General features: G+C 54.8%; 1 protein-coding gene across 1 annotated transcript in view; it reads left to right on the forward strand.

The window, feature by feature from the left end:
- The first annotated feature begins 944 nt into the window (after positions 1-944).
- The window catches only part of LOC128844459 (collagen and calcium-binding EGF domain-containing protein 1-like), a 40,817-nt gene continuing 14,106 nt past the window's right edge, over positions 945-27,655 (forward strand). Inside the window, exons 1-2 of the mRNA XM_054042212.1 lie at positions 945-1,293; positions 7,248-7,328. Of these exons, the coding sequence (XP_053898187.1) occupies positions 1,211-1,293; positions 7,248-7,328 (164 nt within the window). The 5' untranslated portion in view covers positions 945-1,210. The remainder of the gene's footprint in view (positions 1,294-7,247; positions 7,329-27,655) is intronic.

The following is a 27,655-nucleotide window of genomic DNA, read 5'->3' on the forward strand; positions in this document are numbered from 1 at the left end:
CTGGCCTTTGCAGAGAGGCAGGGGATCAAGGCTAGGCCATGGAGGTGTTGGTGTTTGATTGGATGCCCCTGGCTGGTGGAAGGAGTGAGCAGATGTTTGCCATCCTGGTCTCCTAGTTTCAAATGATCAGCAAGGTGCTCCGAGCTGAACTTGGGAGTTTTGTATTTGTCCTGACTGGAGACAAGATCAATCATTAGGACAATAATGCACCTCAGTTGCATGGGCCCTCCCCCCTGTGCCCAGACAGGGATGAAATTCCACCAACTCCAGGGGAGTTCGGCCTGATTTACACCCGTGGGAAAGGAGAACCAGGCCCCTCATAGCCCATTCCTCTCCCTAGTGCCATGCCCAATGCCTGTGCTGGGTCTGACTCTCAGTTCCTCAAAGGTCCCTTTACACCGTTCTGGAAAGTGGTGCTAAAGGGGGTGAAAATGTGCTACCATTCCTCCCTCAGTGCTAGTCTCTACTCCCACTCTACATGGCTTTGGCGCCCATTTTAACTGTACATGCCCCGTTGGTAGGGTGACCAGAGGGCAAGTGTGAAAATCGGGACAGGGCTGGGGGGTAATACCTGCCTATATAAGAAAAAAAAAATTGGGACTGTCCCTATAAAATGGGGACATCTGGTCACTCTACCCGTTGAGGCCCATAACCTCTGGGCAGTTCCCTGTTTGGCTGCAGGCTCATCACCGGTATCCCCGCACGGGGAGAGGATTAAGATGTAGCAAGATCCAGGCACGATTCCGGAGAGCTCCTGAAAATTAAACAAGATCCGGGCTAGGCTGGCAGAAGGATGCTCCAGGGAGAGCTGGCGGGCCTGGAGAAGCTGCGGGCGCTGGGCAGGTCTTGGTGGAGAGGGACGCAGCCTTGGCACCAGGAGAGGGGGCTCTCGGCCAGGACACAAAAGGCGAGGGCGAAGCGGCGAGCGCAGGAGAAGGCAGGGATCCGAGGAGGGCTGAACTCTGTCTTCGGCCGAGGGAGCCAGGCTGCAGGGCGGTCGAGTCAGACGGGCAGATAGACGAGGAGAGAGCGGAGCTGTGACACCCTGCGCAGGGACTGGGAGCCGCGTCTGGGCGCCGGGCTGCCAGGCAGGGGTCCCCGGCCCGGGGGAGCAACGGGAGAAGCCGAGCTGTTCCAGAGCCGCCAGCCCCTTGCGGGGTCCCGCATGGCCCGGCTGTGAGGGGCTGCCCGGGGGAGGGAGTCCAGGGCGATGCTGCGCCTGCTGGAAGCCGAGCTGCTCTTCGCTTCCCTGCTCTCCGGCCCCTTCCCGCCGCTCTCCGGGGATCGGAAGAGGTGAGATGCGGGGCGCTTGGGGCTGCGGGGCGAGGGCCGGCGGGCCGGGCGCAGAGGCAAGCCCAGGGCTGCCGCTGGGGAGCAGAGAGCCCCCTGGCTGGGGTGTGTGGGGCGGGTCGGGGGCGCAGTGCGGGAACCGCACGCCCCAGCGCAGCCGAGCCTGCTCCTTGCTCTGCCCTGCGAACACCCCCGCAGTTCTGCGCTCCGGCCCGCCTGGGGAGCTCGAACGGCTCCTTCCCGTAAGGAGCGTGACGGGCCGGGCGCAGCTTCTCGGCCACTAGCCGGCACCTCCCGCCTTGCCCCCGCGCCAGTTCCCGGCACCCCAGCGCGCCCCAGCGCCAGGAGCAGGTCACTGGCGATCCCGACGGGACTCTGCTTACACAGGTCTCTGGTGACTGGCACCTGCCACTTGTCCTCAGAGCCACTGAGCTCCTGGGGCTGAGCCAACACCTGCTATTCCAGTCCTGGGCTTCCCCACCCCAGCTCCGCCAGTGCCCCCCAGTCCTCACCTGCAGCCCCCTGCTATTCCAGTCCTGGGTTCCCCCCCAGCTCCGCCAGTGCCCCCCAGTCCTCACCTGCAGCCCCCTGCTATTCCAGTCCTGGGTTCCCCCCCAGCTCCGCCAGTGCCCCCCAGTCCTCACCTGCAGCCCCCTGCTATTCCAGTCCTGGGTTCCCCACCAGCTCCGCCAGTGCCCCCCAGTCCTCACCTGCAGCCCCCCTGCTATTCCAGTCCTGGGCTCCCCCCCAGCTCTGCCAGTGCCCCCCAGTCCTCACCTGCAGCCCCCTGCTATTCCAGTCCTGGGCTTCCCCCCAGCTCCGCCAGTGCCCCCCAGTCCTCACCTGCAGCCCCCTGCTATTCCAGTCCTGGGCTCCCCCCAGCTCTGCCAGTGCCCCCCAGTCCTCACCTGCAGCCCCCTGCTATTCCAGTCCTGGGCTCCCCCCCAGCTCTGCCAGTGCCCCCCAGTCCTCACCTGCAGCCCCCTGCTATTCCAGTCCTGGGCTTTCCCCCCCCCCAGCTCTGCCAGTGCCCCCCAGTCCTCACCTGCAGCCCCCTGCTATTCCAGTCCTGGGCTCCCGCCCAGCTCTGCCAGTGCCCCCCAGTCCTCACCTGCAGCCCCCCTGCTATTCCAGTCCTGGGCTTCCCCACCCCAGCTCCGCCAGTGCCCCCCAGTCCTCACCTGCAGCCCCCTGCTATTCCAGTCCTTGGCTCCCCCGCAGCCCTGCCAGTGCCCCCCAGTCCTCACCTGCAGCCCCCTGCTATTCCAGTCCCAGACCCCCCCCCAGCTCTGCCAGTGCCCCCCAGTCCTCACCTGCAGCCCCCTGCTATTCCAGTCCTGGGTCCTATTGCAGCTCTTTCACTGTAGGTCAATGCTTTGTGTGGTTTTGTTTAAAGGTGCATTTAGTGCTGGGCTGACAATAGCCCTGTAGATGACAGTCCTCTGTGGATTTGTCTATAGGGCAGGCAGGCACAGCATGGGCCCTGGCAGCAAGAGCTTCCCTACCTCTTGAGTGAGGAGAGAAGAAAGAGTTCAGTCTCCATTGTGCATTCAGTCCCTAGCCTCTCTTCTGGGAGGGCCACCAAGGGGTTGCCAATTAGCGTTAATTGCATTTGGCAGTTGTGCCCTAGGAACTGGACCCATTTTGCATATGCCACTGAGCAGCCCTCAGCTGGTAAATGACTTTCAGTGCTTGCAACCTGGGCCAGCGCTGAACTAATGATCTGGCAGCGAAGGGATCCAGTCCCTGTTACTAATCCCCAGAGCCCCTCTGCAGCTCAGAGCTCCGAGCCCCTATGCAGCTCAGTCTGGCCCTACAGCATCAGAGTGCAGCACGGACTGACAATTGTGCCAAGGATGAGGTGTTTGGTTGCTTTGTAATGTGGACAAATGGGGGACTGGACTAAACTGAGCTCAGCGGGGCCCCATTGCGCTAAGGGCTGTACAGAGGTGTCTGAAGACAGCCCTTGCCCCAAAGAGTTTATCATCAAAAGCTACTGCAGCCTCCAGTGTCTGGATTACCACATGCCTTTGCCCATCCCGGGGAGGAAAAACCCCGGGGCCATGTGGTTCTTGTCCCCCTGAAGGCGTGCTTGGAACAGGCTTTGCACACAAACACCTTTACTTACCTCTTCAGCATTTGTAACTGAGGTCAGGGAGCTGAATTCCAGCCTGGTTTAAGAGGGACTAACTCTAGTGACCCCACTGACACTGCATCTGCTTCCATCAGGTCTGGATCTGACCCCATGGGAATTCTGAGGGAGGAAGGACTTCAGGTTTGGGCTCTGATTCTCTTCTCACTTACAGGAGGGTAAATCAGGCATAACTCCCTTACAGTCAGTGGGGTTACACCAGTGTCAACCTGGGGATAAGAGCGAGGCCCCAAATCAGACACATCTGTTTTGTTAACATGTTCGGTGCTGCAGAACGAGAGAGAGAGAGAGAGAGAGAGAAAGATCCCACTCATCTGCAAGACACACAGACAGCCAGCCTGTCTGAGCAGAATGATTTATAGCTAAGGACATAAACACCAAAGTATTTGCTAAGGGCCAGATCCTCCCTTGGCGTAAACAGACACACTCACTCTGTCGACTTCAGTGGATCTATGCCAACATACAGCAGCTGAGGCGCCGACCCTCCATCCCTTGCGGCACGTTTTGTGGAGCCTCCAAGTAAATTGTTTTTCCTGGAGTTGCACAATGGACTAACTGGAAGCAATGACACATCTCCTTATGCCTGTCAAAAAAATATCTGCAAAAGATGTTTCAGACACGCCAGTTGTGTTGATGGGGCCAGTGCTGCCAAACCTCCTACCCGCAGCAGCACAACAACTTCCTCTCCTCCCCATGACACATGAACACTCCGCCTTACCCAGCTCCCAAACCACCGCATGGCGTGAGTCGGTGTGGTTTTCCGGGCCACTCTTAGACCCCCCTCAGGGTTGTCACTGCTGCAGCTGGCTCAGATGTTACCAAGGAGTCCAGCCAGAGGGTTTAACAGTTGCCTGGAGGGGGAACTTAGTGACTTTCATAATGGCAGGACAAAATGGGTTGGATGGAGTTTAGAGAGCGTTTCAAGGAGGTTCCTGTGAGTTGCGGAGGAAGCATCACAGCAATGGAGTGATGCCAGGATGACTTTGACCCAGTGCAGCATTGCCAACTCTCGCAATATTGGAGGTTTTGTTTAAAGCCCTAGTTCCGATGAAAATCTCAGCTTTTGTTTTAAAAAAGTAAGATTGTAGCCCAGGAAAGTTTGAAAACGTGACTTGAGGGCACCCCCCGCCCCAGGCTGATAAACCAGAAGGCAGATAGAAAGAACCCCATATTTATTACTTTAAAAAAACTCTTATGATATTTAAGCCTCTCATGAATTTTGGGGGATGGACTCCTGCTTGTTTAACATTTGGGGCTGGCAACACCACCAGTGCATCTCTCTCTCGCTCTCTCACACACACACACCCACCCACACACACACCCTTCCTTTGAAACTCATGAGCACTCTTAGTCAAAGACAAGTTACCTTTCCCGCCCTGCTCCTAGACACAATCCATATACTGGGGAATCAAAACTCCCCCCTACCCTGGGAGTTAGGTTTTATTAACCAAAAAACTAACAAGATACCATAAAGAACAGCCACCACCTTCTCCCCAGGCTTGGCAGTTCTAATAATAGCAATAATTCACTTTGATTGTTCACTAGCTAGTGTAGCAACATCTTCATGGGCTGGTGATCACTAGCTATAACCAGCATGATGTTAGCTAGAGCTCACTCACTATCAAAGGCAGGCATGTGACTAGATCACCAGACAAAGCAGGTACGATACCACCTAGGGCTAGAAGATCACTAAGCACTGAAGGGATGCCGTTAGCTAGGGCTAGAAGACTCTAGCTAGAGCGCTAGAATGTAGCTTCCCAGTCCGAGCAGCATGTTGCTAGCAGATCATGTCAGGTCACTATGGGTAAGGGTAAGATTATGTCACAAAGGTCACAGATTCTGTGTCTTTCAGAGACCTCGGTGACATTTTCCACCAGCCCTGGGGTGGAGGGCCAGAGCTGTCAGCCAGCAGGGACCCTAGAGTTCTGAGCTGCCGTGGGTGGCAATGGCACCCTGGAGCTCCCAGCCCCCCCAGGCACCGCAGCCCCCACAGCGCTGAACTGCCATGGGCTGTGGGGGGCCTCAGCAACTCCCAGCTGCCCAGGTGGCAGGTGCTGGACCACCCCCACCCTTCTGCAGTGGAGCTTGGGCTCTCATCCCCCCTGCTCCTCCACTCAGGCTTCAGTCCTCCCCCTGTCAGCTCCATTTGTCACAGTTATTTTTAGTAAAAGTCAGGGACAGGTCACAGGCTTCCATTAATTTTTGTTTATTGTTCATGACCTGTCCCTGACTTTTACTAAAAATAACCTTGACAAAACCTTAACCTTAACTATGAGCTAATAGCAAGGTAAAGGCAGGCATGCCACTGGCTAGGAGCCCTTGCCAAGAGCAGCGTATTGTTATGAACTGGGTGAAACCTTATCATGCGTTGGGTTAAAAACTCATTGAGGTTGGTAGGTGTGAACTCATCCTTCTGTTAACATAACTGTAAACATAAATGCCACCTAAGACAAAGGTGTGTGTGAACCCGCCCAGGCACTTCTGGGCTGAGTATTGCTTGGGGTAGGTTTGTATGGGTGTGCGAGAGATCACACTGATATTGAGGACACACCCAAGAACAGAGAGGAAAAAAACAAGAAAGCCTAGGTCTGGTCTGCACTACAGAGTTAAGTTGACGTAAGCTGCCCTATGATGACCTAACTCTAAGTGTCTACACTACAACGTTGCTCCCGCTGATGTAAGTCGCCCACTACACCCACCTAATCACTCCACCTCCGCAAGAGGCATAGTGCTTAGGTCGATGCAGTTAGGGCACCAAAATTTGACTAGCCTCTCAGGTCTAGGGTTACCATTCGTCCGGATTCCCCCGGACATGTCTGGCTTTTTGAGCTAAAAATAGCGTCGGGGGGAATTTGTAAATGTCCGGACTTCCCCCCCATGCAGAGCACGCGCGGCTAACAGTGCAGCTGGCCGGATGGTGCCACTTACATGGGGCTCCGACAGCCAGAGAGAGCTCCTCCTCCTCCCCCCTGCAGCAGAAATCACTCCCTCCCTCCCTCCCTGCATTCGCAGATCGGCTCCGGAAGTCTGGAGCTCCTCCCCCACTGCTGCCCAGCCTGCCGGGACGAGCGGCTCAGGCAGTTCCTGAGCAAGTTCACAGAGACGTTAGGCGAAGGCCAACAACAAGGGGGCCAGGGGATCGGAGAAGGGGAAGGGAGGTTTTGGAGGGGACAGTCAAGAGACGGGGGGGGTCGGGAGTTCGGGGGGGCTTTCTGGGGGTGTGGATAAGGTTTTGGGTAGTCAGGTTACAGGTAGGGGGTAGGGTCCTGGTGGGCATTTGGGGGGGGTCTTAGGAGGGGGCAGTTAGGGGACAAGGAACAGGGAAGCTTAGGTAGGGGGTGGGGTTCTGGAGGGCAGTTAGGAGCAGGGGTCCCAGGAGGGGGCAGTCAGGGGACAAGGAGCGGGGGGGGAGGGTTGAGGTTCTGAGGGGGGAAGTGGGAGGAGCAGGGGCGGGGCTAGGGCAGGATGGGGCGGGGCTAGGGCAGGACAGGGGCGGGGCTCCTCCCGTCCTCTTTTTTGCTTGCTGAAATATGGTAACCCTACTCAGGTCACAAGTATCCAAGGGCACTTGCTTGTGATGTGGTCTGTTTGGAGGGACAGTTAATTCTGACAAATACAACCTTAAGGCCCTCATGTCACTCCAGACCCGAGACCAGTGAGCAAAAGCCACCAAACCATGTCTACTGACTGGTGCTTATGACGCTCAGGTGGGACAGGCTGAGGTGGCTTTAGGAACCAAGGCAGCCTGTGATCCAATATGGAAGGAACAAACTAGACTTAAACTCCTCCTTCATCTTTCCTGCAGCGAATCTTGTCCCGAGAATAAAATCCTGACCGTGGAATATTCCTGCACAGGAGCAGGCGGGACACCGGCCACATGCTTACGGTAAGTCATGTGCCCATCTGGAAACTCAGGATGGGAAAGGGGAGGCATATGTAGCACCCCAAGGATTTTGAAATTGGGGGGCATCTAGAAGGCTTTGTCTTTCCTATAATGAGGATAAACAAACAGGTCACAGCTCTCAGGATAGAACGACTGTGACAGAGTGTAATCTAATGGTTAAATCCGGGGAAACAGGAGCCAGGATGCTTGGTTTCTATTTCTGGTTCTTCCACTCTCGCACCAAGGGCAAGTCCCTTCTGCTCTCTGTGCCTCAGTTCCCATAGCTGTACAATGGGGATAATAACTGCACCACAAGGGGTCTGATCCTGCATAGTCACAACGCCCAGGCAGAGCCCCAGCTGGTGTAAATCAGCGTTGCTCAAGGACTCCAGTAGAGCTATGCTGAGGGGTCCAGCCCACTGACTGTGGAGAGTGTGAATGTGTGAGGAATGCAGGATCAGGGACTTCATGAGGGCGTTCCGGGGCTTAATGAGTTAATATTTGTAAAGTGCTTTGAGACTCTCAGATAAAACACTCACAGTATTATTGTTATTACCCAGAGCTTCTCCAGTGAAACCCTCCTGGGCATGAGTCTCTCTCTTCCCCAGTCAGGGCTTCGTGCACTGAGGTGCCGTGTGTGATCTATAGCCCTATTGAGATCACTAATCCTGTACCAGAAACAGGAGGTCTGAAGTGTCCAAACCCAAACCATATGTCTCTCCGAGGCAGCTCAGCTGAGCACCAGATGTGGCCAGCTTCCCTCGGACCGGCGTCATCTCCAGTTGAAAACGGTCTGAGGAGAGCAGTGCTTGGCAGCCTTCAGTCATTGCAAAGGCATTTTTTAAGGCAGACACTCCAGCATTTTTTCTGCATCGCCAAGGGAATTCCTGAGCCTTTGGAGACTGGAGAAATAGTGCAGTGTGGAGTGTTGGGAGAGAGCTGAATACACCCAGCCACTCGCTGAAAGAGAGATTGCAGACGCACATGGCAACTCTGTGCCCATTGCACTGAATCCTTGGGTCTCTCTTTGGCTATGTCCACTCTTATGGTGGCGTGTTGAGTACCAACGTGCCGCAGTGAAAGGCAGGCTGCATCCCACTTGTCACTGCAGTGTGTGACTACACGTCACAGTGAAAGGCTCTGGAAGGGGTGGGAGGCAGCAGGACATTGCACTGCTACAAACAGCAGTGTAGACGGGAGTCACTGCTTGGGTGGGCAGAGAGCCATGTAGGGTATGTACCCTGGGGGATTCAGGCGTGTAGGGCACTCCACCCCCCTAAGTCGTGCCACACCATCTACATGCTATAGACACCCATGGGTGTGCAGTGTCCGTACTCTACACGCCACCCTAGACGTACCTTTTCATAGAATCATAGAATCATAGAATATCAGAGTTGGAAGGGACCTCAAGAGGTCATCTAGTCCAACCCCCTGCTCAAAGCAGGACCAATTCCCAGCTAAATCATCCCAGCCAGGGCTTTGTCAAGCCGGGCCTTAAAAACCTCCAAGGAAGGAGACTCCACCACCTCCCTAGGTAACGCATTCCAGTGTTTCACCACCCTCCTAGTGAAATAGTTTTTCCTGATATCCAACCTGGACCTCCCCCACTGCAACTTGAGACCATTGCTCCTTGTTCTGTCATCTGCCACCACTGAGAACAGCCGAGCTCCATCCTCTTTGGAACCCCCCTTCAGGTAGTTGAAGGCTGCTATCAAATCCCCCCTCATTCTTCTCTTCTGGAGACTAAACAATCCCAGTTCTCTCAGCCTCTCCTCATAAGTCATGTGCTCCAGACCCCTAATCATTTTTGTTGCCCTCCGCTGGACTCTTTCCAATTTTTCCACATCCTTCTTGTAGTGTGGGGACCAAAACTGGACACAGTATTCCAGATGAGGCCTCACCAATGTCGAATAAAGGGGAACGATCACGTTCCTCGATCTGCTGGCAATGCCCCTACTTATACAGCCCAAAATGCCGTTAGCCTTCTTGGCAACAAGAGCACACTGTTGACTCATATCCAGCTTCTCGTCCACTGTGACCCCTAGGTCCTTTTCAGCAGAACTGCTACCTAGCCATTCGGTCCCTAGTCTGTAGCAGTGCATGGGATTCTTCCGTCCTAAGTGCAGGACTCTGCACTTGTCCTTGTTGAGCCTCATCAGTTTTTTTTCTGCCCAATCCTCTAATTTGTCTAGGTCCCTCTGTATCCGATCCCTACCCTCTAGTGTATCTACCACGCCTCCTAGTTTAGTGTCATCTGCAAACTTGCTGAGAGTGCAGTCCACACCATCCTCCAGATCATTAATAAAGATATTAAACAAAACCGGCCCCAGGACCGACCCTTGGGGCACTCCACTTGAAACCAGCTGCCAACTAGACATGGAGCCATTGATCACTACCCGTTGAGCCCGACGATCTAGCCAGCTTTCTATCCACCTTACAGTCCATTCATCCAGCCCATACTTCTTTAACTTGGTGGCAAGAATACTGTGGGAAACAGTATCAAAAGCTTTGCTAAAGTCAAGAAATAAGACATCCACTGCTTTCCCCTCATCCACAGAGCCAGTTATCTCATCATAGAAGGCAATTAGGTTAGTCAGGCACGACTTCCCCTTCGTGAATCCATGCTGACTGTTCCTGATCACTTTCCTGTCCTCTAAATGTTTCATAATTGATTCCTTGAGGACCTGCTCCATGATTTTTCCAGGGACTGAGGTGAGGCTGACTGGCCTGTAGTTCCCCGGATCCTCCTTCTTCCCTTTTTTAAAGATGGGCACTACATTAGCCTTTTTCCAGTCATCTGGGACCTCCCCCGATCGCCATGAGTTTTCAAAAATAATGGCTAATGGCTCTGCAATCTCACCCGCCAACTCCTTTAGCACCCTCGGATGCAGCGCATCCGGCCCCATGGACTTGTGCACGTCCAGTTTTTCTAAATAGTCCCGAACCACTTCTTTCTCCACAGAGGGTTGGTCACCTTCTCCCCATGCTGTACTGCCCAGTGCAGCAATCTGGGAGCTGACCTTGTGCGTGAAGACAGAGGCAAAAAAATCATTGAGTACATTAGCTTTTTCCACATCCTCGGTCACTAGGTTGCCTCCCTCATTCAGTAAGGGGCCCACACTTTCCTTGATTTTCTTCTTGTTGCTAACATACCTGAAGAAACCCTTCTTGTTACTCTTAACATCTCTTGCTAACTGCAACTCCAAGTGTGATTTGGCCTTCCTGATTTCACTCCTGCACGCCTGAGCAATATTTTTATACTCCTCCCTGGTCATTTGTCCAATCTTCCACTCCTTATAAGCCTCTTTTTTGCGTTTAAGATCAGCAAGGATTTCACTGTTTAGCCAAGCTGGTCGCCTGCCATATTTACTATTCTTTCTACACATCGGGATGGTTTGTTCCTGCAACCTCAATAAGGATTCTTTAAAATACAGCCAGCTCTCCTGGACCCCTTTGCCCTTCATGTTATTCTCCCAGGGGATCCTGCCCATCTGTTCCCTGAGGGAGTCAAAGTCTGCTTTTCTGAAGTCCAGGGTCCGTATTCTGCTGCTCTCCTTTCTTCCTTGTGTCAGGATCCTGAACTCGACCATCTCATGGTCACTGCCTCCCAGGTTCCCATCCACTTTTGCTTCCCCTACTAGTTCTTCCCTGTTTGTGAGCAGCAGGTCAAGAAAAGCTTTGCCCCTAGTTGGTTCCTCCAGCACTTGCACCAGGAAATTGTCCCCTACACTTTCCAAAAATTTCCTGGATTGCCTGTGCACCGCTGTATTGCTCTCCCAGCAGATATCAGGGTGATTAAAGTCTCCCATGAGAACCAGGGCCTGTGATCTAGCAACTTCTGCTAGTTGCCAGAAGAAAGCCTCGTCCACCTCATCCCCCTGGTCTGGTGGTCTATAGCAGACTCCAACCACGACATCACCCTTGTTGCTCACACTTCTCAACTTTATCCAGAGACTCTCAGGTTTTTCTGCAGTATCATACCGGAGCTCTGAGCAGTCATACTCCTCTCTTACATACAACGCAACTCCCCCACCTTTTCTGCCCTGCCTGTCCTTCCTGAACAGTTTATATCCATCCATGACAGTACTCCAGTCATGTGAGTTATCCCACCAAGTCTCTGTTATTCCAATCACATCATAGTTCCCTGACTGTGCCAGGACTTCCAGTTCTCCCTGCTTGTTTCCCAGGCTTCTTGCATTTGTGTATAGGCACTTAAGATAACTCAACAATCGTCCCTCTTTCTCAGCATGAGACAGGAGTCCTCCCCTGTTGCGCTCTCCTGCTTGTGCTTCCTCCCAGGATCCCATTTCCCCACTTACCTCAGGGCTTTGGTCTCCTTCCCCCGGTGAACCTAGTTTAAAGCCCTCCTCACTAGGTTAGCCAGCCTGCTGGCGAAGATGCTCTTCCCTCTCTTCGTTAGGTGGAGCCCGTCTCTGCCTAGCACTCCTTCTTGGAACACCATCCCATGGTCGAAGAATCCAAAGCCTTCTCTCCGACACCACCTGCGTAGCCATTCGTTGACTTCCACGATTCGACGGTCTCTACCCCAGCCTTTTCCTTGCACAGGGAGGATGGACGAGAACACCACTTGAGCCTCAAACTCCTTTATCCTTCTTCCCAGAGCCACGTAGTCTGCAGTGATCCGCTCAAGGTCATTCTTGGCAGTATCATTGGTGCCCACGTGGAGAAGCAGGAAGGGGTAGCGATCCGAGGGCTTGATGAGTCTCGGCAGTCTCTCCGTCACATCGTGTATCCTAGCTCCAGGCAAGCAGCAGACCTCTCGGTTTTCCCGGTCAGGGCGGCAGATAGATGACTCAGTCCCCCTGAGGAGGGAGTCCCCGACCACCACCACCCTCCTCCTCCTCTTGGGAGTGGTGGTCGTGGAACCCCCATCCCTAGGACAGTGCATCTTTTGCGTTCCAATCGGTGGAGTCTCCTTCTGCTCCCTTCCCTCAGATGGGCCATCTAGTCCACTCTCCGCATTAGCACCTGTAGAGAGAACATGGAAACGATTGCTCACCTGTATCTCCATTGCTGGTGCATGGACGCTCCTCTTTCTTCTTCTGGAGGTCACATGCTGCCAAACCTCCTCACAATCCTTCTGTCCCTGCTGTGCCTGCTCTGAATCTTCAGAACATTGTGGCCGTAGAAGCATCTCCTGACGTCTGTCCAGGAAATCTTCATTTTCCCTTATGCAACGCAGAGTCGATACTTGTTTCTCCAGCCCTCGAACCTTCTCCTCCAATATGGAGACCAGCTTGCACTTTGTGCAGACAAAGTCGCTTCTGTCCTGCGGAAGAAAGACAAACATGGCACAACCTGTGCAGGTTACAACAGCTGATCGCTCACCTTCCATATCACCGTCCTCTTAAGAGCTTCCTCAACTGTTGCAGGAACTACTCGGAGAAACCTGCAGATGAAAGCCTCAGTGCGCTCTCCCCACGCGAACTCCCAGGCAAACTCCCGCTGTTTGATCCAGCAGATTTGTAGTCGCGCCGCCCCTGCAATACGCTAGGTGCTGTCCACACACACACATATAGAGAGTATATTCAAAGGCATCTGAGTGGTTTAGGAGCCTACGTCCCATTTCAAAAGTGACTTAGTGCCAGATTTTAAAAGGTATTTAGGTGTCTAACTCCCACTGAAATCAATGAGAGTTCAGAGCTTAAATACCCTTGAGGACCTGGGCTTTAGTACTTTGAGTTTTAATGAAAGTTAGCGACACTCTGGGCTTGTCTACGCCGCAGTAGCGGCTCAGTATAGACACAATCTACACTGATGGGAGGGGTACTGCCACCGGCATAGGTAATCCACCTCCGTGGTTGCCAGGTCGATGGAAGAATTCTTCCATTGACCTAATGCTGCCTGCACCGGAGTGAAAAAACACCCCCCTGAGCGCAGCAAGCTACAGCGCTGTAAAGCACCAGTGTAAACAGTCCCCCAGCGCTGGGAGCCGTGCTCCAAGCACTGTAAACTAATCCCCTCGGGGAGGTGGAGTACCTGCGGAGCTGGAAGAGCGCTGTGACCACACTCGCACTTCAAGGTGCTGCCGCGGGAGCGCTCCCGCAGCAGCGCTTTGGAGTTTTGAGTGAAGCCAAGCCCTTAGGCTCTTAAATCACATGTGTAAATGTGACTTGGCCACTAGGTCATGCAGAGCTGGCCGACACTGGGAACTGACATCAGCACAGCTGCATCTCTCAGGGGTGTAAAAAGCCACAATGCCGAGCAACATAGTTAAGCTGATGTAACCACTGGTGCAGACAGTGCTGGGTCAATGGAAGTTGAACTAGCTACTGCCTCTCGTGGGGTGTGTGAATTAAGCAGCGGTTCTCAAACTGTGGGTCGGGACCCCAAAGTGGGTCACGGCCCCATTTTAATGGGGTTGCCAGGGCTGGTGTTTAGACTTGCTGGGGCCCGGGGCTGAAGCCCGAGCCCTGCTGCCTGGGGCCAAAGCTGAAGCAAAGGCTTCAGCCCTGGGGAGTGGGGCTCGGTCTTTGGCTTCAGCTCCGGGCAGCAGGGCTCAGGTTACAGGCCCCCCGCCCAGGGCTTCAGCCCTTGGGCTTGGGCTTTGGACCCCCTACCCAGGGTGGCAGGGCTCCAGTGGGCTCAGGCTTGAGTCCCCCTTCCTGGGGTCGTGGAGTCATTTTTGTTGTCATAAGGGGGTTGCGGTGCAATGAAGTTTGAGAATCCCTGAACTCCAGGGACAGGAGAACCCTTCCGGTCGCTGCAGTGAGTGTCTACATGGAAACATGACTGGGGCAGCGCAGCCAGGAAGATGTTACCCCCTGCTTTAGTTAAACTGCAAGTTATTGGGCTCAGTGTAGGAATCACTAAGTCAATTGCTATACTCTGTGCCGTGTAGGTCAGAGAACATATCCAAACAGTCCCTTTCGGCCTTACAAAAACTTGTATAAAGCTGTATCCGAGGCTGCGTTAGGGAAGGGGATAGCAGATACAGTCAAAATTATTATATTTCAGATCAATAAATGAAATCAATAACTACCATCCCCAAGTAGCCCTGTGCCAACATCGCTAATGTTATCCAGAGGAAGAAGCAGCATGTTTGGGACACCCCACAATGATGGGTGGGGCAAAGGAGAGGGGGAGGAGTCAAAGAGGACCCCAAGGCCTGAGTGTCAGAGGGGTTGGGGGTGTGATCAGTAAGGATAGAGGAAACGGGGAAGGTTAGGGAGGGAAGATGGGGCGATCAGTTCAGTCTCAGCAGAGGGCGAGATGCGGATTGGATGGAGAGAGGCAGGTCAGGAGAGGGGAGGTAGAGTTATGAGTCACTGGCATAAAGACAGTGGCTGAAGCCATGTGAGTGGTTGAGATCCCCCAGAGGCAACGGGTAAAGAGAGAAGAGGAGGACAGATCCTTGTGGGACACCCAGGCTGAGGGAGGAGAAGACCCCACTCCGTGAGCCACTGAAGGAATGTGAAGTAAGAGGAGAGGAGAGAAGCACAAACACTGAGTGATTATGTGGAGAGGTTCAGATGCCTGTTGTGACTAACTAGCCCCCTTGCAGGAGGAGAGGCTGAGAAGTTACTATTGCAAAGCACAAGGGTGGAACTGGAGTGGGATAGAGTCGCCTCTCCCAATCCAGTGTTCTGATCTTGGCGGGCAGCCCCCGGAATGGACAATGTCTTGCTACCTAGTCTGTTGGGCAGACCCCTGAGGTTTCTGCATGCTGTCACCAGGGCTGGAGCGGAAATTGGAAGCAAGCAACCCCCCCCCACCGCCTTCCCTGTCACTGACTGGATGAACCTTTGCCCAAGTTGCCTGCTGAGTCAGCGATGATTACAGGGCTGGCTGGGAGCAGGGCCAAATACCTTGCAGGGCCCTGCCGAGCCGAGCTTCCCCTGAACTCTTTCATTACTGCAGCAGCTGGGCTCCAGCATTTTAATTAGTGAAATTGTGCAGAGACACAGAGGGGGAGCGAGGGTGGGGGGGTTATTCCAGTGGGCATTTGCTGCTTCTCTCAGCAGTGGCTTCAGAGTCACAGGCAGGGCTGGGCTTGGCTGGGGCTCCCCCCGAACGCTGATTCGGGGCATGCTGAATCAGCATAGCCCCCCCCCCCCCCCCCCAGTTGACATGCATCACATATTCTCGCAGTCCCCTCTTCAGCTCCAGCTTGAAGGCTGGCCTCAGCACCCTTGATGCTGCAATCTGGAAGAGCTGCTGGGCCAGGTCCTTGGCACCCACCCTGCAGTACCCGGCGTAGCTGGGAGCAAGCAGCTGGAGCAGGATTTTTCTGCCAGTCCAGTCCCCAACTCAAGACAGCCTCACAGTTGGGTAGGGTTACCATACGTCCGTTTTTTCCCGGACATGTCTGGCTTTCCGGCAATCAAACCCCCGTCCGGGGGGAATTGCCAAAAAGCCGAACATGTCCGGGAAAATGCCGGCCGGGCACTTCCCCTCCCGCGGCTGCTCTGCTCCTTCCCTGACTCTTCGGCTCTGTTTAAGAGCCGAGCTGCCCGAGCGCTATGGGCTTCAGGCAGCCCCCTTGCCTCCGGACCCCAGCCACCGGCTGGGCACTTCCCCTCCCGGGCTCCGGCGGTGCAGGGTCCGGAGGCATGGGGGCTGCCCGAAGCTGGTAGCGCTCGGGCAGCTCAGCTCTTAAACAGAGCCGAAGAGTCGGGAGGAGCAGAGCCGCCTCGGCCGGAGGCTCTGCTCCTCCCCGACTCTTCGGCTCTGTTTAAGAGCCAAGCGCTACGGGCTTTAGGCAGCTCCCATGCCTCCAGACCCTGTGCCGCCGGAGCCTGGGAAGGGAAGTGCCCGGCCAGGGGCGCAGGGTCCGGAGGCATAGGGACTGCCCGAAGCCCAAGCGCTACTGGCTTCACGGTTTGCCGGGCAGCCTCCAGACCCTGCGCCCCCAACTGGGCGCTTCCCCTCACGGGCTCCAGCTGTGCTGGGGAAGCGCTGGCCGGGGGCGCAGGGTCTGGGGGTTGCCCGGCAAACCGTGAAGCCGGTAGCGTTCGGGCAGCCCTTTTCACGTGGCTGGGAGTGGGAGGGAGGAAGGGGCGGGGTTGGGGCAGGGAAGGGGCAGAGTTGGGGCGGGGCTGAGGGTGGGAAATGGGCAGGGCCAGGGCCCTGTGGAGGATCCTCTTTTTTTATTTGTTAAATATGGTAACCCTACAGTTGGTCCAAGGTGAGCTCAGGCAGTGACTGCATTGCTGGTGCACAGCAGCTCAGGCCTTGGTCCCAGGGCCGGCTCTAGGCACCAGCAAAGCAAGCAGGTGCTTGGGGCAGCAAATTTGCAGGGGCACAAGAATCCAGCATGGGAGCTGAGAACCAACAGGGGGCCCTGGGAGCTGTAGTTCCTTGGTTAGCTCCCTGCCTATAGAGCCAGCCCTGGAGCAGGGAAAGAACTACATTTCGCAGCATTCCCTCGGCCGCAATTAACAAGAAAGGGAGTGGAAAGGAGTGAAGAACTGAAACCTCACGCTACAGCTTGCTGTAAATGGTAGGAAAAGAGCCAGCTCTAGGTTTTTTGCCACCCCCGCACCTCAGCCCTGGGCTCCCCCCGCATCCCTGTGTTGCCCCAGCCCTGGACTCTCCCCTGCCCACACCCCCTGCTGCCCTAGCCCTGGGTTCTCCCCCCACCTGCATCTTCTGCCATCCCAGCCCTTGCCCCCTCCTGCCATCCCAGCCCTGGGCTCTTCTCCCCCTCCCCCCCCCCCCCCGCACTCCCTGCTGCCCCTGCTCTGGCCCCCACCTGCACCTCCTGCTGCCCCAGCCTGGGCTCTTCCCCAAAGAAAGAATTGGGTGGACTAAATGGACATTGCACTTCTCTATCTGAAGCCTAGCAAGGCAGGTACGTGGATCCCACTAGAATTTAAAATGAAAAGTAAGGGAGGGGAGGCTCTACTAAACTGGGCAGCTTTAGATACAGTACCAGGCACGTAGGAGGATTTACACTTCTGAGCCATGGATGCAGAAATTGACTTTTCTTTTCCAGATTTAGCTAATATTCAGAAAGGGAATCCAGCACCTGCCTTCCAGATTTGAACACCCTCAAAATTAAGGAGTGCTCAAGCTCAGTTTGGGCGGCTGTTACTTCATTTCTCCCAAATCAAATATACTGATCCACTGTAACTTGCTGTAGAAAAAGTAGAATAAATTGAGCAAGAAATGCTTCCCAGTGGAATTGCTATTTTCAACAGCCATTGCCTTTTTTTTATTATTATTATTAAGTTTTAGTTTTATTTTTTTAAAAGGAAGACAGTGATATTGCATTGGCAAATTCCCCATAGAAACAAAGAGTGGAACAAAAGAATAATAAAGGCACCTCAACTTTTCCTCATTTATGTAGGACAGTCTTATAATATGCATCCAGATAGCCTTCAATCACACAAGCTGAATATTGTTCCGCTTTACTGCAGTTCTGTAACCATATGGGAACCAATCCTGTCTGTGTTCTGTGCACATCGAAAATTCCTGCTGAATGACCCACCCTGGGAGCGAGTTACCAGTGACCCAGGGCTGGGGCCGCAGGAGGGTGCAGTGGGGGGGAGAGGTGGGCAGCCAAAATTTTTTTTGCTTGCGGCAGCAAAAAACCTAGAGCCGGTCCTGCTCGGTCCTTCTACCCAGGAGCGCCGCCAGCTTTTCTGCCGCCCTAGGCAGCGGAAGGTCCTGCCCCGAAATGCCGCCCCCCACAGAGGCGGCGGAAGGTCCCGCCGCCAAAATACTGCCGCGGTTGTCGCCCCCCAAATTGTAGTGCCCTAGGCGACCGCCTAGGTCGCCTAATGGGTTGCTCCAGCCCTGCTTCTACCCCAGCCACACCCCTGTGCTGGGGTGGCAGGAGGGGTTAGCATAGAGCTGGCTATACTGACTCTTGTCCACACAGCGATTTCCCCTGTGCCAGGAAAATCTCCAGGTAAGTGGCGAAACAGGCCTGGAGCCTGCTTTGTGCCACCAGACTGGTGCCAAGCTGGCTCAGTGGGGACTAAGATCTGGTCTTAAGCTAGGGCCTGATCCTGAGAAGAGCTAAGCATCCACATCTCCCATTGGCACGTCTCCAGGTCAGACCCTTTCTTCTTAGCCTCCCAACTTTGCTCCACCAATAGCTCCCAGCCCTGCTTTAGAAAGACTATTCCTCTCCTGGAGCCAGAGGGCACTTCAGCCTCCACGTTCAAGTGAGTGATGGGAGGCCTTGGTCCAGAGGGTTTAGCCAGGAGTCTCTTCACAGCTGGATTGTGCACGTAGCTGAGAAGGGGGTCAGGTGAAGGGTGAGCTCCGCTGGCTCTAGCTGCTCCCTAACACTATCCCCAAAAGAAAGGCCTTGAGCATCCTCCCCTTCAGTTCAGGCAAAAAGTGGGGCGGGGATTGGAATCTAGCCCAAATGCAGCCAACGTCCCTTCTCAATCCCATAGCACGTCCATATGCATTACGCACCGATGCAGTAGAGCAGGGGTGGGCAAACTTTTTGGCCCGAGGGCCACATCGGGTTTCGGAAGTTATATGGCGGGCCGGTTAGGGGAGCCTGTGACTCCACAAACAGCCAGACGTAGCCCAGCCCTGGCCCTGCCCCCATCCGCCCCCCCACTTCTTGCCCCCTGATGTCCCCCCAGACTCCTGCCCCATCCAACCCCCCTGTTCCCTGACAGCCCCCCCGGGACCCCTGCCCCATCCACCCTCTCCCTGTTCCCTGTCCCCTGACAGCCCCCTGCCCCCCATCCAACCCCCCGCTCCTTCCTGACTGCCCGCCTGGAACCCGTGCCCCAACCACCACCCCAAACTCCCCTGCTCTCTATCCAACCCCCCCTGCTCCGTGCCCCCTTACCGTGCTGCCTGGAGCACCGGTGACTGGTGGAGCTACAGCTGTGGCACCCAGCTGGAGCCAGCTACGCCACCGCGCAGCACAGAGCACCAGGTCAGGCCCCGGCTCTGCAGCTGCACTGCCCAGGAGCTTGCAGTCCCGCCACCCAGAGCATTGTGCCGGCGGCACAGTGAGCTGAGGCTGTGGGGAAGGGGGAACAGCGGGGGCAAGCCTCCCAGGCCAGGAGCTCAGGGGCCGGGCAGGAGGGTCCTGTGGGCCGGATGTGGCCCACGGGCTGTAGTTTGCCCACCTCTGCTCTAGAGTTTCCATAGTCATGGTGGTCTCTGTGCCCAGCTGAAACAACTTCTTCGCTCCTCCTGGCAGAGTCAGCTGACCCCAGCCCAGATCTCAGTACAGCACCCAAAGGAGGAGGAGGAGGGGTAGGGAGGTTGTGGCAGAGGGCAACTTAGCTAGGCAGCACCGTGCAGCCTCAGCTGCAGAACAGCCTTACTGAGATCGGACCTTGCCGCGCGATTACAGAATGGGTGGAGGAGGGGAATGCAATGGATCTCCCCTCCCTAGTTTGGTGTGATGCAGTGTGATGATATCCTAGGCAAGACTGTCCCAAGCAAGACAGTGAGAACTTCCAGAGTCATCACTGGGGTAGTCACAGTGTGAGCGTCGTGTGATGCTTTCATCCCAGAGGACAATGTTTGAAAAGGACCCATCCCAATTCTAGGCAGAAAGTATAGCTCCAGCGAGGGGGAAGTACCAAATGACTGAGTCCAAAGGCAGAAAGTTATGGTTGGCTGGTGATCTGGGCTGGCCTGCACTAGCAAATTAGCTTGGTCCAGCTCCATCACTCAGGGGTGGGAAAATCCCTAAGTCCCCACGTAGACAGCACTAGGTTGACGGAAGAATTCTTCTTCCATCAGCCTAGCTACTGCCTCTTAGGGGGCGTCTACACTGAAGTGCTACAGTGGTGCTGCTGGAGCTGTAGCGTTTCAAGTGTAGATACGCCCTAGGTATGGAGCAAAGGGTGAGCTCTGGCACACATTCGTGCTGGGTGCTGTTTCATTTAGCCTTCCAATGACCAACCTGGAGAGGGCAACACGCTCTATTTGCAGCTGATTCTGAACTGGGGGTGGGGGGTAAACAATGAAGGCCAAATTCCATTCTCAGTGTGGACCCACGGTGCTGGGGGTGGAGAAAGAAGGAGCTGAGAAGGCCACTCAAAGCCCAGCTTTATGGACCTCTGTGCTTGGTAGCACACAGATGGGATCTGGAGAGAGGTCTGCTCCAGTCCTCCCTCTCACACCAGCTGGGAGGGGGCACCATGGCTGCAGCACCCATTCTTGAGGGGAGGCTCCATATTCCCCTCGCTCGGGGTGCTGGGCAGTAGATTTACACTGAAGCATTCCCAGTGACGTCAATCAGGTTGCCCCCCAGTGTGACAGCAAAATTCTTTTGCCTGGCAGAGAATGCAGAAGAATGATCCTGTAGTTAAGACACTAGATTTGGACTGAGGGTTCCTAGCTCTGCCACAAGACTCCCTGTGTGACTCTGGTTCCGTCACTTAGCCTCACTGTGCCTCAGTTTCCCCAGCTGTAAAGTGAGGCTAATCATGCTGCCCTATCTTTGAAGTGTACTGTGAGGCTAACAGCGCAAACATTCAGGAGGTGCCTAGAGATTTGGGGGATGAGGGCTGTATCCTAGACAGACAGGCAAGCAGATCAGGAGCTCACACAATGCTATCTGCGTAAATGAGACCACACTGTAATAGGGGGATGGGGTTTAGAGAGCGGAAAGGCTGTGGAAGGCCAGGGTGTATCAACAGATAAACGCTGGGTGAAGCGCCCCTCTCTGGCCTGCACAGCTGCTCTCAGGAACTTGGCCTCTGTGTGAAGAACAGAACGCCAGAGTCCAGGTCTGCCGAGAGGAGAATCTTTGGGCAGGAACTCGGGGGAGCGACTGGGCCAGTGAGGAGAGACGTTCAGGGCCCAGGCTGTGGAGGCACAAAGGGTTAAAGCCATGTGTAGGCACCAGTGCCAGACCTCGAGGTGCATTGTGAGGCTGGGGGGACTGGAAGGTCATTTTAATTAAAGTGTCTCCACAGAGGGTTTGAGAAAACAAACCACAGGCTCCTCCCTGCCCCCGACTCTGTGGGAACACGGCTTTTGCTTTTAATTGAATTATGTCACAGACATCTCCACTCTGCTGGGCTGGACCCTGCCTGGAGTGACGCACCACAGCTCGGCAGTAGCAGCCCAGGCAGGGCAAGGACCCGGCTCAGCAGGAGGCACAGAGAACTTAAAGCCAGAGCAGGGGGCGGGGCAGGGCAGGGGGTTGGTATTGGGCAGTGGATTGTTTCATCTACAGGCTGCTAGCACTAATCCAGACCGGGCTGATAAATAGCAGTGGGACCGGTCCAGAGGTCCCCAGCCAGCAGTCTCATTTTGACCCTTTCACCGGCACTCTGGTTTTCATTCCATGTTCCCCAGGAATGAGTTGATTTCTGAAATCTGTGGCCACACCCTTCCCCCAGTGGGCTCTGCACATCTGCCCAGAATTCAGATCGGCTGGCAATGCCGCCACCACCAGCATACCCCTCACCCGGACTGAGCCTGCGCAGCCCAGCAGCTAGGGTAGTGTCACTGACACGGATGCTGGATCACTGCCTCCCCAGAGATGGTCTGTCTATTTCCTGCCCCTTTCCGCATTCTGCTAGATGGGCACACGAACACACAGCTCCCGAGGGGCTGCCGGCATCGCCTCCGCCCTACCAGGCTCTCGCCCGCCCCATGGTACACCAGGGGTGGGAGAGCGGGGTGCTAAGGGGATGGGTGTATAAGAACAGGATCTCCTGCCTCTTCAGCTGGGTCCCCTCTCCAATGCAGGATGAATTTCAGCAGCATTTGCCAAGTGTCTCCCCCCAAGGACTCGGCCCTGAAGCTGCAACCCCTGCCCCACGAGCTGCTTTGCCGAGCTCTCTGCCGCTGACCCATCAGCCAGCCGTCCCTCCCCCCATTCCATCACCCCGCACAAGAGGGAAACTGTTTCCCCCAGCCCACTCCCCCTGATGGCAAGAAGGACTAGACTTGCCCCTCCCCCTGTTGACTAGTAGGGTAGGTGCGGCCAATTCAGCAAACAGACCAAGCATCAGATCCACAAGAAGTCAATGGACAGTGTCCCAGGAAGGTCCTCAAAAGGCAGTGTGGTTCTCAGCCACGGGTACACTCACCCCTGGGGGTGCGCAGAGGTCGTCCAGGGGGTACATCTAGAGATTTGCCTAGCTTTACAACAGGCTACAGAAAAAGCACTAGCAAAGTCAGTGCAAACTAAAATGTCATACAGACAATGACTTGTTTATACTGCTCTAGATACTGTACACTGAAATGTAAGTACAATATTTATATTCCAATCAATTTATTTTGTAATTATATGGTAAAAATGAGAACAGAAGCCATTTTTCAGTGATCATGTGCTGTGAGACTTGTATTTTTATGTCTGATTTTGTAAGCAAGTGGTTTTTAAGTGAGGTGAAACTTGGGGGTACGCAAGACAAATCAGACTCCTGAGAGGGGAACAGTAATCTGGAAAGGCTAAGAGCCATTGCTCAAAGGCATTTCAGCTCCTAACTTCCAATGGCACCTAAATACCTTTGAGGCCCAAGTGACTAGAGAGCAGTGCCTGTTGGGCCTTGTGACGGGGCACGCCCTGCTCCTGTTCTCTTTGCTCCGCACACGCACAGACCTTCTCTTGTGTAGATACCACGGTGCAGCTTACGCGCAGTGTTTCACCTCATCACCTTCTCCAACTTGTGCAGGCACAGGATTTACAATGGCCTCTGGTTTTACTAGCCCTCCTCCAAAGGTGGGGGGGGGCGAAGAGGTGACTCCACCAGAGAACTCCCTTTTGTCAGGCCCGGCTTGGCTCAGCTCACTGCCATCACCCTCCATGTACTTCCTTCCCCTGCGCTTTTATCCAGTTTCCTTATTAATGAGCTAATTAGCTCATTAGCTACTCCAGCCCCAATCTAAGCTGGTAATCAGCCTCCCCGCCAGGCCCAATTGGTTAACCAGTGACTGGAGGGCTCTTTCAGTTGCTGATTCCCAGCACTCTGTACTAGACAGCATCCCCAGGGTCAGAGAACGTCCCTGAGTCACAGAGTTGGAATGCGCGGTCCTTATTCACCACTCTGGCCCTGTGTGACTCGTCCTGGAGTGCTCAGGGTCTGGGGAGGGACACACTTTTAAAATGCTTGAGAGAGAAATTCAGCAGGCAGTGCAGTCTACTGGTTAGGGCGCTGGACAAAGAGACTTGGGTTCTGTTCCAGGCCCTGCCACTGGTCCGCGGGGTGACCTTGGGGAGTAGGGTGACCAGATGTCCCGATTTTATAGGGACAGTCCCAATTTTGGGGTCTTTTTCTTATATAGGCTCCTATTACCCCCACCCCCTGTCCTGATTTTTCACACTTGCTTTCTGGTCATCCTATCGGTGAGTCGCTTCCCCTCTCTGCATGTCTGTTTCTTCTCCCCTCCTTTGTCTGTCTTGTTTATTTTGACTGGCAGCTCTTTGAGGCAGTGATCTCTGGTGCTGCCTGCGTGGCCAGCACCTCTTGGCACCATTACAACAGCAATCATAATGGTGCACATGTTGACCAGTGCCGGCGCTTCCACTAGGTGACCCTAGGCGGTCGCCTAGGGCAGCAGGATTTGGGGGGCGGCATATTGCCGTTCTCAGCGGAAATTCGGCGGTGTGGGATCCTTCCGCTCCGGGTCTTCGGCAGAAATTTGGTGGCGGGTCCTTCAGTTGCTCCGGGACCCGCCGCCGAAGTGCCCCAAAGATGCGGAGTGGAAGGACCCTGGGCGCCAAATGCTCTGAGGAGGAGCGCTGTCGCCTAGGGCGGCAAAAACCCTGTCGCCGCTCCTGGTGTTGACTAGTTCTCTCCTGAAGCGCATCTCATAGACGCAGAGATTTTAAGGCCAGAAGGGACCATCATGATCATCTAGTCTGACCTTCCGTCACGTAACAGGCCACAGAGCCTCACCCACCCACTCCTGTAATAGGCCCCTAATCTCTGAGTTACTGACATCCTCAAATCATGGTTTAAAGACTTCAAGTTACAGAGAATCCACCATCTCCTCCATGCTACCAGTTGAGTGCGTCTGCTTCTGGGGTGCTACAAGGCTTCTCCCTTCCACTGAACCTTTCCCCTGCAGTTCCCCAGTGCTTGCAGCTGCCTCAGATTTCATCAGCCCCCTTTGTCCCACTGTAGTTCATGCCACTGCCGCGGAGGCAGATGCCAGGAACGTCTCTAACAGCCCCCCCCTTGCGGATTAAAGTGGCTTTACGAAACATATTTCAGCGAAATCCCCTTGCTTTTTCTGTCACGTTCCCTGTTATTGCTGTGGTTCTGCAGCCCGGATGGTTTGCATGGAGCTTATGCCCTCATAAAACTCATCTCCAACTGCTGCTGCTCCCCAGGCCTGCAGCTAGATTAGCTTCCCTATGTCCCTGAGACAAATGGCAGCCCTCACCCCTTTGCACTGACTGGCACTTCCTGCCTGGGGGCAGGGAAGACTGGGTTTGCAAGATGATTGCAGTAGGAGTTGCACTGGGAACCTTCTCAGGATCAGACCCTTAGACAGCAGACAGGCTGCTGGTACATTGGTGACTCATGATTAGCTGATTGCAGTATCAGCAGGTTTGTTTGGTGGTTTTTGGGGGTGGGGCATGGGATCCAGTGCTAACTGGTTCCAGAGCCAGCGATTTAACTGGGCACCTTGCTAGTCTAACTGGTTTCTGCACCAGCTGATGGAGCTAGGCAAGGATCATTCCCTGCTTCTCTGTTCAGCATTTTTAAAGTGCCCATCACCATAGAACAGAGGCACAAAGGGCCAAATTCATCCTGGCACTGGAGGGGCGCTCAGCACACAGACCCGGAGGGGGTGGTGGGGAAAGGTGGTAAGGTGCCTCCCCTGTACTGAAGTTGCTAGGGGGTCAGTTTGGCTCTGGCCCAGGGCAGATCAGCCCCAAGACCTGCCCTCACTTGTGTCTGGCCTCTAAGGACCATTGCAACGGCTGGGAATAGCCTGTGCACAGGAATACGCTGGCCATGACCCCTCTCTCCAACATGCCCTGGTACCAGAGACTCACGTCGGGGAATGGCCTAGACACCCTCCCCCCCACACCACCCGCTATGGACTCTGCCAGGATTTCCCCGATATAGGGGGAATTCCCCAGAGCAGCAAATCCAGCTGGTTTAAGGACCCTGGCACAGGGTGGTCTGGACTCTTATCCCCCCTGCATGGGGATTCAATTGACTTTCTTAACCAGACTCTCCCATCCTCGTTCTGTTCCCAGGGACGCATCTCCCCACTTCCCGTCTGGAGCACTAAGCTGACATTGGCTGGTGGTCTCTGCTCTACTTCCCTGCTCTCTCCCTAGAGGGCCGGGATCGCTCTGTCTCGTCTCTGAGCCCCGGCTCCACAGCAGTTCCCAGACAGTAGCAGCTGCCTCTGTGCCAATCTGTTCCCACGAGGTCACCGCTGCCCTGCTTCTAGCATCAGACAGAGGAAACTTACATACCCCTGGGCTCTCTCTCTCTCATTAGAAGCATCCACCCGCCATGCAGAGGTGGTGGTGATGGATGTACTTCCCACTTCCCCTGCCACTGATCTCCCATTCCCTTTCACCCAGCCCTGTGAAATAGACATCAGGAGAGAAATTGCATTGGGGGTGATGCTACTGCCTGTAGCAGCAAGGGAAACAAACCTCCAAGCTGGGATTTTTTCTTTCACAGGTATTAGCCAGCACATCAGCCCAAATGAATAAGGCCTACCAAAGTGGGTGGTGCAGAGGAAAGCAAAGCAAAGGAGTTATGTGGGGCAGGGGCAGGGGGGTGCGGAGTGAAGATCTAAGATACTCCAGGACAAGCCTCTGCTAGACCGGGCTAAATAAGTGGGGGGGAGTTGAAATTGTTGTTAGTCTCCAGCATCAAGGCCCCCCTCTTTCAGAGCCAGGTAGCCTAAGTCTGACCTAACTCCCGCTGGCTTTACAGCAGTGCGGTGCCATTGACTTCCCTGGAACCAAGTTTACATGCAGACGAGTGGGAGCAGAACGCAGCCCAGTGTTTGGCTAGCTGCAGACTCAGGCAGGCAGCACCACACCCCCAAAAGGTTTTCTCTGCAAGCAGAGGGGCGGGAAACTTTGTTTTAAACTAAAGCTTAAATAATGGAGGGAAGGAGCCAAGTGAGAGGGTGGCTGACTGTCCTCCCTCCTCTAAAGCGGTAAATGGGGGGTATGGAGTGGGTAGCAGAGAGATGGGAGATCTAGGCCCTCTGCTCACATATCCTGGCCAGTTCTCCCTTTGTGCAGCCCTAGAGAGTGAAGCAGGCCCAGAAGCTGGACAGCCATTGCTCCCCAGCCCCCACCTGAGGGGCAGGAAGGCAGAACATGCAGCAGGAGCTAGTGTTGTTTCAGGCTCTGGGGGTGTTGCTCCCCCTATCTCCTCCCCCTCCCATGCCTGGTTTAGTTTGCTTTAGATCTCAAAGCACTTTACCAAGATGGGAGGTGTTATCCCCCTTTTAAAGACTGGGAAACTGAGGCACAGAGAGGGGAAGGGGCTTTTGCATAAGGTTACAGAATGAGTCAGTGGCAGAGCCAGGAATAGCGGAACCCAAAAGGCCTGGCTCTCGGGCCTGTGCTCTAACCCCTGGCACAGACTGCCTCCGACTGCAATGGCCCCACTTCTGTACTCCCACATGCCCCCTCTGCCCCCTGCTCTTTCACCAGCTGCTTTACGTCCTTTGTCACTGTCAGAGTCCCACTTCAGCCCCCAGCAGTTCTGTGACCTGGCTAGGAGAGGGGATCCAGTAACTTTACCCAGCATGGGGCAGAAGATTCATGGTGAGGCTAATTAAGCTTAGAAAGGAAAATGTGACGCACGGCAACAGGGGCAGATATGGGTGTAAAACAAACAAACCAGAGATATGAGCAAAGCTGCCCTCTGATGAAAGAAAAGTGAAAGGCGTGAGACAGGGCCTCCCCAGCACCCCACTCCAGCAAGAAAACAAACTGCTCAGATACAGCCTGAGGAAGAGGTTGGCAGCTCCAAGCCAAAATGCCTTTCTCCAGGGAAATCACACCTGGGAGCAGGAAAGTGACGTCTCTCCCTGGTGGGCAGCACAGGAAGCTAAACACACTGCAGTCCCAGTCTCTCCCAGCAGGAGGTGCTGCAGAGAATGGCATAGCAGCTAACCCAGCTATTCTCTCAATGGGAAAGGCTACATAAAACAGAGGCCAATGATCATGTACATGATGCTCTGACTGGTCTGGGGAGTGCAGTGCTGAGAACCAAGCAGGAAAGGGAGGGCAGGTCGGTGGAGAGTGCTAATGCTAGAGAGCTGAATGCTGGGCAGCTCTCTGCAGCCCCTGCTCTGGTCTCCATCACCAGCTCTGGTTGGCACAGCCTGCCACCTGCCCAAATCCCAGAGCAGGACACGGCATAGAGCCCTGCAACCTGACCCAAAGGCAACAGGACCCAGCTACAAGTGTCAGGTCCGCACCA

The sequence above is a fragment of the Malaclemys terrapin genome, chromosome 10, assembly GCF_027887155.1.
Source record: "Malaclemys terrapin pileata isolate rMalTer1 chromosome 10, rMalTer1.hap1, whole genome shotgun sequence".
Taxonomy (NCBI): domain Eukaryota; kingdom Metazoa; phylum Chordata; order Testudines; family Emydidae; genus Malaclemys; species Malaclemys terrapin.